The 15,046-nt window shown below is 42.7% G+C and overlaps 1 protein-coding gene across 7 annotated transcripts in view; it reads right to left on the bottom strand.

Moving 5' to 3' along the window:
* The window catches only part of sash1a (SAM and SH3 domain containing 1a), a 162,483-nt gene that overhangs the window by 4,302 nt on the left and 143,135 nt on the right, over positions 1-15,046 (bottom strand). For 4 of the 7 annotated variants that reach the window (XM_069701819.1, XM_069701822.1, XM_069701821.1 and 1 more), the window contains 10 exons: positions 14,327-14,462; positions 13,004-13,983; positions 10,878-10,952; positions 10,478-10,621; positions 8,853-8,985; positions 7,639-7,808; positions 7,224-7,433; positions 5,151-5,301; positions 4,599-4,727; positions 703-1,754 (listed from right to left, as the gene is read on the bottom strand). In XM_069701819.1, the coding sequence (XP_069557920.1) occupies positions 703-1,754; positions 4,599-4,727; positions 5,151-5,301; positions 7,224-7,433; positions 7,639-7,808; positions 8,853-8,985; positions 10,478-10,621; positions 10,878-10,952; positions 13,004-13,983; positions 14,327-14,462 (3,180 nt within the window). Of the gene's footprint in view, positions 1-702; positions 1,755-3,374; positions 4,241-4,598; positions 4,728-5,150; positions 5,302-7,223; positions 7,434-7,638; positions 7,809-8,852; positions 8,986-10,477; positions 10,622-10,877; positions 10,953-13,003; positions 13,984-14,326; positions 14,463-15,046 lie in introns of those variants that run through there. The other 3 variants (XM_069701824.1, XM_069701825.1, XM_069701826.1) reach the window with 2 other exon arrangements.

Here is a 15,046-nt window from a genome sequence, read left to right as displayed (position 1 = left end):
TATTGTGCATACACACACCCCCACACCCAAATAAATGCTCTTGCATATAAAACGGCATCTGCACACCAAAAGAAACACAAAGACTTTAGACTCTATTAGTGTCTATTTTTTAAATGAAACCAGTTCCAAAGCAGGCTGCTGATGTTTTTGGCCTAAACGCAGAGCAATTTGGATCCAAGCTACAGTCAAATTATGACTGAGTTAAGTTAGGCATGTTACAATGCTAAACCAGAAGAGCCTGACGCCAGATAAGTATAGCTCTGAGGTGTCTTGGAGCCCTTTAATCAAATTAACTATGGAAATATGACTTCAAATGTTTTTGTTTTGCATTAACTGGGATGGGATTTTTTTCTAAATTGAATACCCGACCTTATCGGGTTAGCTTAGTGTGTGTGTGTGTGTGTGTGTGTGTGTGTGTGTGTGTGTGTGTGTGTGTGTGTGTGTGTGTGTGTGTGTGTGTTTATCTACTATTTGGCACAAAAATATGTACGCAAGTGCTAAAGAGATAATTGATTGAAGGAATCGAGTTTGTGAATTTTAGTACTTTTGATTAAATATCAGATTGCCTGCATGTTTGAACAGTATATTAACTGAATGTGAATAAATCTGTCATCAGTCTGTCATAAAAATTGTTTCAGATTTTTTGGTAATCTAAATTATGAGGTGATTTTTCTTGTTTTATGTTTTAGATACTTCCCTAACCTTGTCAGAGTAGGGCTCCTCAGTAAGATCGATCCCCTCAGCTTGCAGCCGTTGTTCCAGGAGGGTGAGCAGGTCAGGGCTCATCTTGTTATGGGAAACCTTCCTTGTAACAGCCATCTTGCCCCCGAGATCTGAGAGCCATGGAGGCTGCACTGCAGGCGGAGTGCCTGATTCCTCGCCCAAGGATGAGGCTGAGGAGGTGGCACACGGACTGGTGGGGGTGCTCGGGGTCTTGGCAGGCAGAGCGGGGGCATTGAAGCTGGGGCTGGGGCTGCTGCTGCTGCTGCGGATAATGGGGCTACTCGGTTGAGATCTGTTGAGGGAGTGGGTGGGCGAGGGAGTAGGTGATGGCGAGGAGGGCAGGGAGAAAGGAGGGTGACGTAGGCCATTGGCGAGTCTTTCTTTAGACTTCTTGGCAGGAACGGGAGGAGGGATGGGAGGCTTTTTGGGGTGAGTCCGGATGATCCTCTCCCCGCTTGCACTAGAATCAGGAGGACTTGGAGTGGGACTGGAAAGGGGCTCCGGAGGGCTGGGGGACTGGGTTGTCGGACAAGGGTAGCGGAGATGCAGCTGGGAGGGTACGGGCGGTCGGTCAGCCCTTCCTTTAGGGCTCACTGTTGGAGTCCCATTTGGAGCTGCAGAACTGTCACCTCTGCAGACCTTGATGGGGCTGCTGTTGCAGGATTTGGGTACTTCCCTGGAGGGTTTAAGCTCCAAACTCAGATCATTTTTCTGCTCAAGGTTCTGCTCCCAGTGCAGATCTCCCAGAGAGTGGGATCGTTTCCAGGGTCCAGAGGGCTGTGGGGGACCATCGAGGTCCTCACAGCTGCGGCTGGCTGGGATGGGTGTCTGTCTTTGAGCTTTGCGCAGCCCAAGCAAGTTGAAACCCTTGAGGGAGGGCTTGACGAAGAAGATTTTTGGAAACTTTGTACGCTGGTTTTTGCCGTTGTGTTGCAGAGCCTCTGTAGAAAGAGTCATGGGCAGCGTCGGGTAGTCAGGAGACTGGAGTCCTGCAGAAGAACGACTGGAACGGGAAGCTTTCCTGCTTTTACCTGCAAAATAAATATACGCACTTAGCATTGATGTGGAACTTATTTGAAAGGCAAACAGCTATGTTTTCCACCCCTCAGCTTTCTATGGCAATGCTTTCACTAATATAAAAACTTGATTCATATTAATACTATGCATGACTCAGCTATTCGGTTTGACATTTTGTTTCTTTTGCTTCTTGCAGTTTTTGGCAAAAATAAAGCAAAGGTGGTAAACACATTTTAACGTGTATCTATGACACAAATACTCCATACCGTGTATGTTGGCATCACTGGAAAATATATTCACAGCACTCATTAATTTAACAAGTCCACCAGAGGCAAGCCTTTGCAAAATAAATTAAACTCGTACAAGCATTGCATGGTTATTTAAGACTCATCTGTAAGGCACAGTTAAAAGCAGATGAATGTTTATGAAGGAGGGATGGAATGCCACTGACCAAACTTACTGATTTAAATGTTGTCATAGCAGCAATCCAAAGTAAAGATATCTGGATGGAATACTTCAGAAACAAAAGGATGAAGCAACTTACCATCTATCCTTTGGCTTACGGAAGCAGAATGGATGGAAAAAAATGGAGGAGAGCCACATATTGTGACTTGCCAAATATTTGAAACGGTGGGATGACAGAAAGTAGTTCAATAGATGGAATGTTATAAAATCTCTCTACCCTCTTTTGGCAGAAGGGATTGTAATAAATGTGAGTACTTCCCAAGAGAAATGCTGTAATTGCAACATTTATATTCAGAAATGGAATCGGGAGGGGAGAGTGAGGTCTATGGACGGTTCAATAAAACATCCTTTGAAATTAAAAATCCAATACAAGCCAAGAATGTTTAGTCATTGAAGTGACCTCTGTTTGGCAGATGGGTTACTGGATTGTATTAGCACATCATCGATGATACTTATATTTTAAAATCTTGTCAACAATGATGCACTTTATACAGTGACATATAATGGCATATTAACTGTAATGAACTATAGATATAAACAATAAATGTCAATGCGAACTGCAGATTTCTAAAATCAATTAATTGTTTATATTACTACATAATGAGTAACATTATACTGGTTTATGAATCACAACATTAATAACATGCAATAAAACATACATTTTTATTAATTTGTTGTTATGGAGCTCACTGACTAAACATAATTACCCACCTTTTACTTCACAACATCACCTCATTATATATGCTTATAAAAATCCTGTGTAAGTTGTTTGATGATATGCGAAAGAAGTACCACATGTCGTCACAGGAATCAGACATATATGTTAAAGAAAGGTCTATTGATCAAAGAGCAAAAATTGAGGGCTCTATAGTGCCTTTCCCCCCCCCCCCAAAAAAAAGTTTCAAGGAGATTTGCATCATGATTTTTAGTTACCTTCTATTATTTGAACTAAAATCAAAAATTTCCTTTTGCCAATTCTCGAGACGAATAAATATTCAGAGAGATTCATTAATATACAGTAACACATTACTGAATCAGATTTTAGAGCTGTGGAACCCTGAAAGAAATGCAGAATGTTTTCTAAATGTTAATGTTATGCAGCTAGTTTGTGAACAGCATTTAGTGGCATGGAAGGAAAAAACAGACAGAAAAAAAGGAGAAACATAAAATCAAACAAGCAGCATGAGAATCCTTTATTTTGTAGAGAAGTGGTTTTTATTCCACAACTTAAATCTCTACTGTGGCAGACTGCACACTTTACTACTGAACCTGAATGACACATACACACACAAAGGGGGGAAACCAGTAGTTACGCTGGAGTCATACAGATACAGAAAAAAAGACAAAGCAAGGATTTATGAGTTATGGAGTTGTTAAAAGAATGAAGAAGGCAGGGTCTTATGCAGAGAGATCGAGCAGTCTCAAAAAGTACAGAAACAAAAATTCTCAAATAAAACCTCAATAAACTTCTATAATCAGAACTCTCTTAAAATCAGCGCACTACAATTTAAAAAATATTTTCATCCACATCATTTTAGGCACATACTGTATGATTGTGCAACATGGTCACGATAAACACAAGGAAAGTGACATCTTGAAATGGTGAAGATAGGAGAATAAATGGTAACTGTGATCTGTGACCTGACGAGAACATTTGTTATAATCTTATCAGCCTTAAGAATCACCACTGCAAAGAAGAAAAAAAAAACACAGGCATCTATTGACATACTACTCTGCAAGCTTTTTTTTTTTTTTTTTTTTTTTTTTCCAATTAAAAACACTTAACAGAAATACTCTCTGAGCTCGTATTCTTCTTCCTGGCATCCATCTATCGGCCTTGAACCCACAGGAGGGACAGCTGGGAGGCTGAGTCCGTCACTGGGCAGTGACTTTGTTCTCGTGAGAACAGTTCTGTGCATTGGGGAGAGTCTTTCCCTCTGTGCTCCCAGCATTGTGGGGTGGACTAGACTTAGTGGTCTGGGGCCTGGCTCCCTCTTAGTTACAACTGGCGTTTGGCACTGATGGAAAAGAATGCCTATAGGATGGAAAGAGTGGTGAAGAAAGTGGAGTGAAAGCATAGAAAAAGTGTCTGAGGTGATTAGGGGTTCTTTCTCTAGAGCACCCAGAGTAGAGAGGTAAAGGTGGGCTTTTGGGGGCAGATATGGCAGCAAGAGGAGTTTTTTTCTGCCAGATACCGACCCAGAGGAGTGAGATGGCCAGGGTGTTAGGATGCAGAAGCAAGTAATGGAGCAGAGGTGGAAGCCCAGAGAGGAAAAAGGCGAAGGTGTTACTGTGGTACTAGAACTAGACTAGAACCGGAGTCAGCTTTAGCTAGGCTAACTCCCAGCTGGCTTTGGGTAACGGTGGTCTAGACTAAGCAAAGCAATCATTACCATTCTCCAAGTTCTCATTGCTCTCGTAGCACCCGGAGTCCCGTGGGGAGTCTCCCACCAGGCCCCGCCCCTCAGACAGCAGCTTCTCCTGGGAGCCTGACAGGCCACTGCGCTCTGGATCACTGCTACCTGGTCATAGCAAGACAAGAGAAATATCATCACAATCTAAGTCAAATGGTTTTAAAAGTATTACTTCCTGGTAATATATAACTTTTTCTGCAAAATTAATTGGAAATGATTTTGAAGTTTGGTTGGTTCTCATTTATACTTGTTCTGAACATTTTGGCACACTGATTGAAGTACAGTGCAGTTTGTTTGTTTTTTAGCATGAAAAGGAGATGGAAGAAACTGCTGCAGCTGAAAAAATGGATCTAGTTATATTAACATTTAAACCCTGGAGGAATATTGAGGCTTCAAAAATGTATCTTTGTTTCAGTATAGTCAAATACATGCACTCATGAAAACACACTAAAAGCTGAAACCCTGAGTGTTTTATCACATAGCTATCTAAAATGTGTGTGTGTGTGTGTGTGTGTTTTTCAGTATACTTACTATCGTACTCCTGTAGCAGCTCTACAGCAGTGAGCAATACGGCTCTGTGCTGAGGATCTCTGATGTTCAGCTCATCCAAGTCCTCCTCTTCCAGCAACTTGAACGTGTCCAGGTCCTCGTAGCCGTTGAACAAGAAAGTGGGCATGTGCTCCTATATAACAGAAAGTCTGAGTTTAAACTTTCTTTTGAGGAGCTATGACCAAAGGTGTCTAAAGACTGAAGAAAAAAATACACAAGACGGAAGGAAAAATACACTTTGGATTTGACTCATTGGACCAGTGACAAGAACTTTGGAGCAGCAGAAGCATAAATTACATAAAACGTACAAACGTGAAGGTAGAAAGGAAAAAAACTGTAGAGTCGACAGTTGTCGTCTGCTCAAAGTTTCCTATCCACATTGTGTATTTTTGAAAAAGACACTAGGAAACAAAATCTAAAACGCTATTTGGATTTTTACATGGCATGTAATCACGTTAAGTCATAGCTAAACCTGCTCTGGCTGCTTCCACTGTCAACACGCTTGTTGCGAGTTGTAACAACATCACTGAGCTCGTTGTACCAAACAACATGCAACGTGTTGCCACACCGTCATAACCTAATCTAGCTGTGACCAAATTGGCAAACAGGACTTGAAAAGGAAAACCCTCCCAATGTAATGTGGGAACAACTGAAGGTTGCATCAAAGTACTCTTCAACCACAGAAGACAAAGTGTCACACACCAACACAAACACACACCAAAGTGAGTCACCCAAACCACCGTGCTATCTGAAATAACACAAAAGAAGAAGAAAAAAGTTTGTGAGATCACCCAGTGGAAGAGTGAAGTCAGCTGACTATCATTCAAAGCACTCAACTGCTTCCACTTTGAATATCGCCGGGCTCCAAGCTTAGGTGACCAACACAGTTTTATTGGACAACTACATAGACCGCATGTCAATGGAAAAACTGCCAATTACAGCGGTGGAGAACACGGTAGAGAACTGTGTGTCCCTGTTCTGTTCACGCTGAATGATGCAGGACTAAACAAAAGGACCACCAACTAACACAAACACAGGCAGCCAAGTCCTCAGTGTAATTTTTCAACTCGCCAAAAAGACAAGTGTGTGACTCGAAAACAAGTCAGGAAACCAAAATCTCCTTGAAGTCAACGTAAAAGTCTGACCAATATAAAATGCTATCTCTGACGCCTTAGAAAGAATGAAGGAAGGAAGGCCATCCAATTTTTTTTTCTTAATTCACTTGCAATTTTACTTTTTAGGTTTTTGTCTTATAGACTCAAGATAAAGTCAAAATCTCAAGAAAACTATGAAACTGCAGTTCATTTCTCACTTTTTCCTCATCCACGTGCCAGAAAGCCAGCACGGAAAGAGTAGGCTAGTTAAAATACTGTACCTGGCAAAGGAATGGTTACAAATTGGACACTGTTTTAGATGTGTTTAGTCTAACTTACCCACTCCAGAAATCCCGTGGTGACTAAGAGGCCATGAAGGCTCTGTTGCACTTGTAACAACCAGATTCACAGCTTAGTAACATTAATCTTTAATCTGTAACTTGGCCTTTAAATTGGCCAGAGATAAAAACAGACAACCCACAAAGTCTCCATCTCTATTTGGGGAAGTGAGGCCTGCTGGCTGCCTGAGTGGGAGGAGATGATATCAAGCTCCCAGCGAAGTGGAGGTTTTGATGAAAGATGCAAGCTATTGTTGGGGTGTGGTTGTCACGATGTGGGTGTTAATGTTTATGCGTCAGTGTCAAATCAAACATCCTAAGCCGTGCAGCCTGTAATTGGGTACATTATATTTATCTCTGTTCATCTGCAAACGTGTTTAAGATGTAGGGCTATAACAATATTTTCTTTTACTTCTAAAGATTTGATTTCTCTTACTGAAGTGCCAGATGGGTGGGCTCTTTCAAGCTAAACAGAGAACAGATTTCTGCAAAGCTTATGACAAAAATCAGTTCATGGAAACTTCACAGAAACTATAAGAAGAGGACTGTGAGTGTAAGTCCAAGCTATTTGGGTTTCAATTTAAGATAACTCTGTATGAAACCTGGCATGCCTGGTAATCTACCTTGAGGTTGATGCGCTCCAGCAGATCCTCCACTGATGTGGGTTTGGGCGGTCGGCCCTTCCTCCTCCTCCTCACAGGCCGTTTGGGCTTTTCCACTTCTTCGTTCAGCACATCCACATATATAAACTTGAAGGTACCCACTTTGTTGTTAAGCAGGCCCATCCACGTTCCCATGGGTGGCTTACTGATGATGTCAATCACATCCCCATGCTGGAGAATCACATAGGAGAGAGAAGAGAAGTGACCTGAGGCTGGCATTTTGAATTTGAAGCTGTGGGTTGTTAAAAAAAAACCAAAAACAAAACAAAGACACCAAGAGCTGTATTTTAAATAAAACACAGGCGGAAGAGTCTTTCAGAGTTACAAGCCTGTGTGACCTTGACTGTACACACAATTCTATGCAAAGTATCTCAACCTTCAGTTTGAGGGAGTCGGAGTCGTAGGGGCTCGGAGTGAAGTCTGTATGGACTCGGGCACGGCCACAGAAGGGTCCTCTGTATGGCGGCTCTTCGTCATCACCGTCCTCTGACTTCACACTCTCTCTGTTACTGGCCGATGAGTCGGTGGTGCTCACTGTCTGACCACCTGGACACAAAGACACACACGGGAGTATTTATATGAGCTACAAAACAATTTACAATTGATCAGAGACTGGCCACTTTTCATTAAAAAAAAAAAAAAAAAAAAAAAAAGGCAGCTATAATCAATGGTTACCTGAAGGTTTCTCTGATGCTCTACATCAACAGAGTCAATCCTGACTTCATAGTTAAATAACATAAATGTATCAAGTGTCTCTACAAAGACAGATTAGACTGATTGATTGTATTTTGACCGCAGCGACAGAAAAACATCAACAGGATCTTCATCACTTTTGTTACAAATCCTTGGAGGAGGTGCATATGTCTGTTTGTTGAAATCTTGTTGACGTGTGGGAATCGGAGAGAAAAGACTTCCTACATAATCATTGACGCATGTTTTTGCCTGTGAGCCTGCGTGCGTGTGTGTGTGTGTGTGTGTGTGTGTGTGTGTGTGTGTGCGTGCGTGTGTGTGTGTGTGTGTGTGTGTGGGTGGGTGTGTGTGGGTGTGTGCGCTCTGAATCACTGAACGTCGGCCAAGTCTTCAGTTCATCCAGAGCTTGAAACAACAGTTATTTAAACCACAAAAACACGACAGAACCACTAGGTTGAAGACCGCAGATAACAATTAGATCAAATTACCTGAGAGAATGTAACACACTTGAAACCTCTCTAAGATCACAACACATGAGTCATCTGGAGGAGAGAATACGCCACAAAAATCATTGGCGTAGATGTAATGCCAGAGGCAGCAGAAGCAGCCAGCAGCGAATGTTATGAGCACCATCTAGTGTTGTGCCTTCCTCAAAACAAGCTGTTTATTTAAATCTGTTAATCTTTAGATTGTTCTTACCGAGTGCAACATTTTTACACGACATATATGATGATGTACCGGCACCATAACCCAAAGTACGTGCTTTACTAAGAAGGACTTGGCGTAGGTGATTTACAAGATGATAAATAATGTTTTTCTCTATTTCAAAATGTCAAGTTGTTTTGAATGCAAGGTAAAAGCCTTTTCTAAAAAATGGTTCTTTTAAAACAATCATCTTACTCATTGAACTCTGTCCGCTGAGTGAACTTCGCAGGCTTTCTACCGAGCCTCCGGCCTTAAGCTTCGGTTTCTCCAGAGAGTCGGTGTCAGGCAGAGGGGACTGTGGGGAACCAGGAGCTCCATCTGGACTGGACTGAAAGACCGAAATAGAGGGGGAGATGCAGACAGGTCATGAAAGACAACAAGGGAAAGACACAAAGACGCATGCAGTTAAAGTGGCAAAAGGATGTGAGAGACGTTGTTAAGAGGTTGACATGTGAGGAAAGAAAGGAAACCAAGACAGGGGGAAGGTCATACGTGGAGGGGGTAGGAAAGGGACAAAAGTGGGGGCATTATATGGGGTTATCAGTATTTATTTAATCTTTGCTGATGTCCAAAACATGTGTAGACAAACAAAACAGATTTGTTCAGCTATAGATCCAATTTGACCAATCTGGAACAATGTACACAATATGGAAAAATGTCCTTCCCTTTTTCCCCCCACACATTTAAAGTACATTTATGATAAAACTAATATTTCATAAATAACAGGTTTTTCTTTTTTGCTTTTTACTTTAGCCAAAACTGATAATGATACAATTTAATTGCACCATTAAAGGTATATTGCTTAACAATGCCCAATGTATTATTTTGCGAAATGAAGAAAAAAAAACCTCATCAAATTTTGGTTGAATCTCATGACATCTTATTTATCTTATTTTAAGGAGTTAGAATAAAGTAAAAAATAAAATAAAAAAAATCATATCAACATAACATCTATGTATGTTTATTATTCTGTCTAATGATACAACGTGACAGTACAGCTATATTTGCTGTAAGTGTTTCAGTTATCCACTAGGTGGCATTGTGGTCTATCAAACAGTCAGACATTGTGATATGGCAATTAATTTTTCTTTACTCATTCCTGATCAATGTCTCCGTAACTGATGCTGTGATATCTGGGTCACTTTATTGAGACAAGGGCGACAAACAGATGTTCAACCGTGCATTAATAACACAGTCTGCAGGGTGACGTTAAACTGTGGGGCTGGACAGGCCACTGGTAAAACCACTGAATGGCCAGAAAATTTAGGCCAGTGCAGATGAGACAGCCCTCTTACACTCTCACACTTTAACCCTCCATTTCCAAAGAACTGAGCCTTGGGGAGACTTGCATCATTCCATGAGCTCAGTATGAAGCACACACTCCACCCAAGACACTGGGCCCCGGGAGTGGAACAGCAGAGAGAGACAGGATTCCAAATGTGAATGTGTTTCAGTGCTCTGTGTTTATGCTGTAACTAACACAAATACTTCCACCCACTCACAGCCTGTGGACAGAATATGCGGCTTACACTACAAAACATCCTCCAAATGTTTGCACAAAATGGGGAGCTTTTATTTCTTTACAGTTGTTTTTGGCTCACTGTTTTGCAGATTAAACCCATAATGTGTCAACCATTTATGTGTTAGCTGCTCCGTTTTGAATAAAGTTAGGGTTCAAGTGTCTCTACTGTTTATACATTCCTCATTTGTCCTAAAAAACACGGTAAATCTGCACAAGTTTCAATGTTATCTGGAATCTCTACAAATAAAGTAGTGAAAAATGACATCCGTGTGTGTGTCCCAGTGTGTTTATGTCTAACCTGCTCAGACAGGGAGCTGCTGTACTTCTTCGACATGCGTTTCCTCATTGTCTCCTTTACTGACTTGACTTTCTTGCCGAGCGAGATCCTCGACGTGGTTGGGGATTTTACCACTTCTCTGTATATCGCCTCCTGTTCTTTGTGCTGTGATTAGAAGACAGAAAGGGAGGACAGACAAAAAGGAATGAACACAGAGAAAGGAGGTCGCAGAAAGAAGGCGAAAGAGAGATGAGGACAGGTGGGAACGGATCAAGAGCGATTGGACAGGAGAAGAGAAAAGGGCACAGTGATCACAAAAACAAAGGAGAAAGCAGAAGATATAAGGTGATTTAGTGTGACAGGAGAGTTCAGCTCGTGTTCCTTAAAGCCTGTTGTAATTTTACAAGCTGCCGGTACTTACATTGGCCTCTGAGCCTGCGTTGACCACATGGAGAGAACGGTTGGACAGGTCGAAGCCTCCAAAGCTGCACGTTCTCTGTGGGGGAGCCAAAACACAATTAAATGAGTCTAAACAGAACCTCCCCACCCCACACCCACCGGGCCAACTCACGATGATTCATGCTTGGCACAACACAGGCAACAGTTTGATCAATGCACATGGGTGTATGGTTTGTATAGATGTGGGGGCATGATGTCATGTGGTACTGTGGACAGCCAACAGACATGATGTAACATACAGTTATATGAACTCCTCTTTAAAAGTGTGAGTTACTGCATGGTCGTAGGCAAATGAGCTGTTATATGGTTGGCTCCCAAAGGTTCCTCGTGTGCTTTAAAACTCGAATCCTTAGAGAAAATACTGGACTTAATTAAACCTTTCTTGATGTGGCCAAGCTAATATATATATATATATAAATCTACTTTTACAAGTGAAGATCGTGTGCATTCGGTGCATTTTACCTGGATGCATTTCATTTGTGGGTACATATGAGAAATGCAAAGCTGGTTATCATTTGCAAACATGCACAACACACACTGTATTAGCTGGTTGCTAAGAGCCAACAACATGTTCAGAAAGAGAAACTTGTTTCTGTGGCGAGGACATGACAAAATGGATTTTGTTTTTTTACTGTAGTGGTCAACAGGACGATAAGGGCAGACAGGAGCAACTATGATATGAGTGGACAAAAAAGGTTTCCTGTTCGTATCATCTAATTAGACTTTTTGAAAAGTCCTTAAGCTCTACACACACAAACATGTAGACACAGACATGTACATAAAGCATCTGCCAAAATGGGCTCTCAGTTCAAGTGGGCCACTTGATGGCATTTCTCTGCTGCGTCACAAGCCATCACTAAACCACTCGACTAAACACCCACAAACCCCCGAACGAAAAAAATCTCCAAGAGACAAAACAAATCAACAAAAGGAAATTGGTTTTGTAATTCACGTTCAGCACTGCAGTCCACATCACAGCTTCCAAGGAAAAAGCAGTTTGCAAAACATGTTTGAAAAGATGTCCACAAAGCACTCTGAATATGATAGTGATGTTCAATGTAATGGACATGCACCCAGAAAAAAAATGTCTCGTAGAGATAAGTACAGGAAAAAAAAAAACGGAAAAAAATCACATCTGCAAGAGAGGCACGGGCCAAAAAAGAAGACAAAAAGCAACAACAGAAAAAGTGGATTCAGAGAGTTTTTGGATGAGAACGACCTCCGGTGATTTCACTAGAACACGATAGGATTCAGGTACCCTCAAAGCTGCAGGATAGCTCCTCTATATCACCACCCGCTATTTCTACTTCTGCTGGTACACACAGGCTATGCATGGGGAACAAGTAAGGCACTTTTGATGCAACCTGACAATTTTCATACGGGTTAAAAATGTAAAAGTTATTACTGGAATTTTATGATCACTGCAGGAAAAGTCCGTCATTTTGTCCTTTCCATCCTTTTGTTGCTATTCTCAGCCTTAGAACATCCATTTGAAAGTTGATAAGCATAAAGACTACTCAATCACTGAAGTTGACTTAATGAGGCCGCTCATTGGATATGTCTTTGAGGCTTGGTGCTGTGCAGTTACAAGAATGAGCAGCTCCAAGCCTTGTTCAACATCTCCTTCACCCACAGGGATCAGCGTGACTGTGCGAGTTCACATGTTCCTCAGGGATCCGACATTTATAAAAGGCACTTATAAAACCTCTGCAATAACTTAACCTCCCAAGAGGGGCACTGCACATTTCATAATCATTTTATATTCAGCTGCAGTAAAAAGGTTTGAAGCCAAAGGCGTTCACTTAAAGGTCATCGAAGATGGCATTCCTCTGAAGGCAGGCCAGTGACAGACATGCCAGCTCCTAAGTTTTCGATACACGAGAACATCTGCAATTCTTTGATGTAGATCATTTTTACACACTCTGTATTAAATGGGGAAGTTAAGGACATTCGACCTGTTATGTCCCCTTTGAATGTGTATGTTTGCTGCACCTTTACCTTTAACCTCTGAGCTATTCTGCAACTTTGAAGTACACCGAGTCCTGCTCACACGAGGCGGTCGAGTTAAACCTCATGGTCTAAACTCACAGACTTCTGCTGGATGCGCAAGAGCACACGCTTGGTGCAGCGGTCCACGCTGGCCGCCCACTTCCTGTCCGCCTCGCGATCCTCCTCCAATAGACAGCGGCGCTCAGCGCGGCTGAGGGTAACTGGTCGGACTAGCTGGGCCCAGTTGAGGTGACCATACAGGCTCCGTTCTACCACATAGGTGATGTTCAGCTCACTGACTGCTGTTCGACCACGCAGCCTGCGAGAGGGGAACACCCAGCCTCCCCCACTTCCAAAACCTTTTGATTTGGCTACTTCGCAGCGAACAGGGGAGGAGGGGGTGACAGACAGGGGGGACACAGGGGTCTTGGCATTGCGCGAGCGCTGGTAGAGCAGGTGCTTGGTGGAGTATGCATAGTTGGGGTCAGGTTTCCGGTGTGTCCAGCTGCCATGGTGCCAGTTGGCAGGTTGATGTTTGGGGCTGCCTTGTGGCCCATCATCCAGGGAGATCAGAAGGCGGGACTGAGACTGGGAATGGGGTTTGGGGCGAGGTTTGGTGAGGCCATAGAAGGCATAGAGGGCCTCGTTGTTACTTACCCCGTGGGAGATGGAGCTCAGGGCCTTCCTCATCTCGCCGTCAGTTGTGGAGCGTGACAGCTTTCCCTCGTCGTCTAATCCACAGCCATCGAGCTCTGAGAAGGAGGAACCACTGCCTGCCACGCCGGAGATGGAGCCTCCCAGGGCGCTGGAGCCCGCTGGGGTTCTCCTCGGGGGCCGGATGAGACCGTGGGTGTTGGAAGACTTATTGAAGGTTTTGACCAGCTTGTGTCCGGACCAGGTATCCAAACTGCTGGAGGAAGGAGAGGTCGTCAGACTGTCGGTGTCTCCATCCAGAGAGAGTTGATCATGGGTGAGGGAGGACAGAGAGGCCTCCTGGAGTAGAAGGGGCTTCTTTAGGACCCCTGTATACAGAGCTGTGTTGTCCTCACAGGTGGGAGGTGCCTCGAGATTCAGAAAATCTAAAGAAGAGACAGAAACTGAATTTTAACAGCAGATTCAGTGCAGTCCCATGGCCCACACCACTTTCTTAAAGTCAGAGTATCAGGCAAAACCCTTGATAAAAGAGTTGGCAATCTTCTAACACTCACTTATTTCCACAGAGGTTCAGATAGAAATTTAGAGCTAAAATTTTTATCCTACAATTTCCAAGGGTGATGTAAGTAAATAGTTGAAATTAATGTACCGCATAAACATGATGCACCAACATCATTTGACGAATAAAAACAAGTGCTACAAGACTTAAATTGTGTCGAACTGTAAGATAATCAGAGGAATTTATCGTTGCCAAACAGGATCACAAACCTTCAGAGGCATGTTTTTTGCCCTCCTCCACCTTGATGAGTTTTTTCCTGACCCGGCGTGTCGAGTTAACCAATTTGTGAAGCCGTTTGAACTTCACCGAGTCCTCTGATTGCTCATCATCTGACTGTTCGCGAGACTGGTGGCAGAGAGAAAGAGAAGGGGCGATATAGTGAAAGTGAATATCACTTCATTTAAAAATAAAAAAAGAAGATGGGCAGAACGACATCAGCCAAAGCAGGGGAAACATCATTTTCAGTTCATCATAACATTTTATGGTAACATAGATGCATGGTTTTGTTTTACATGTATTGGGCAGATTAATACACTTTGACAAATATACATTGAGATTTCAAGGACTCTGTTATGATGCAATGAATGGGTGCTTTGTTTCAGATGGCGACAAAGTTAGTGAGGTGAGAGATGAAGGATTGGAGGGATGGTGGCACGCTGCATTGTATGTAGTCAATATTCATAGTGAACACAGAATGAAATGCACTGAAATAAAGAACCAGATGGCCGAGTAATCTGAAAGAATTGGCACAACTGAATGCCATTTTGCAGTATTACGATAACTCGCCTATTTGACATTATGTTGCCGTCAGAGACTCATTACTCCAGAGGAAATGGAAGGACACTGGTTCACAAATAGTTTCATCACTATCACACAGACACACTTGCTAGTCTGGTTTGGCCAGACTTATCTCCGCCGGGCTGTGCCAG

Source organism: Brachyistius frenatus, unplaced genomic scaffold (assembly GCF_029030835.1).
Source record: "Brachyistius frenatus isolate BFR_SWC_R1_liver_20210118 unplaced genomic scaffold, ASM2903083v1 Contig_38, whole genome shotgun sequence".
NCBI classification, from domain to species: Eukaryota; Metazoa; Chordata; class Actinopteri; family Embiotocidae; genus Brachyistius; species Brachyistius frenatus.
This window is presented reverse-complemented; position numbering and strand designations above follow the sequence as displayed.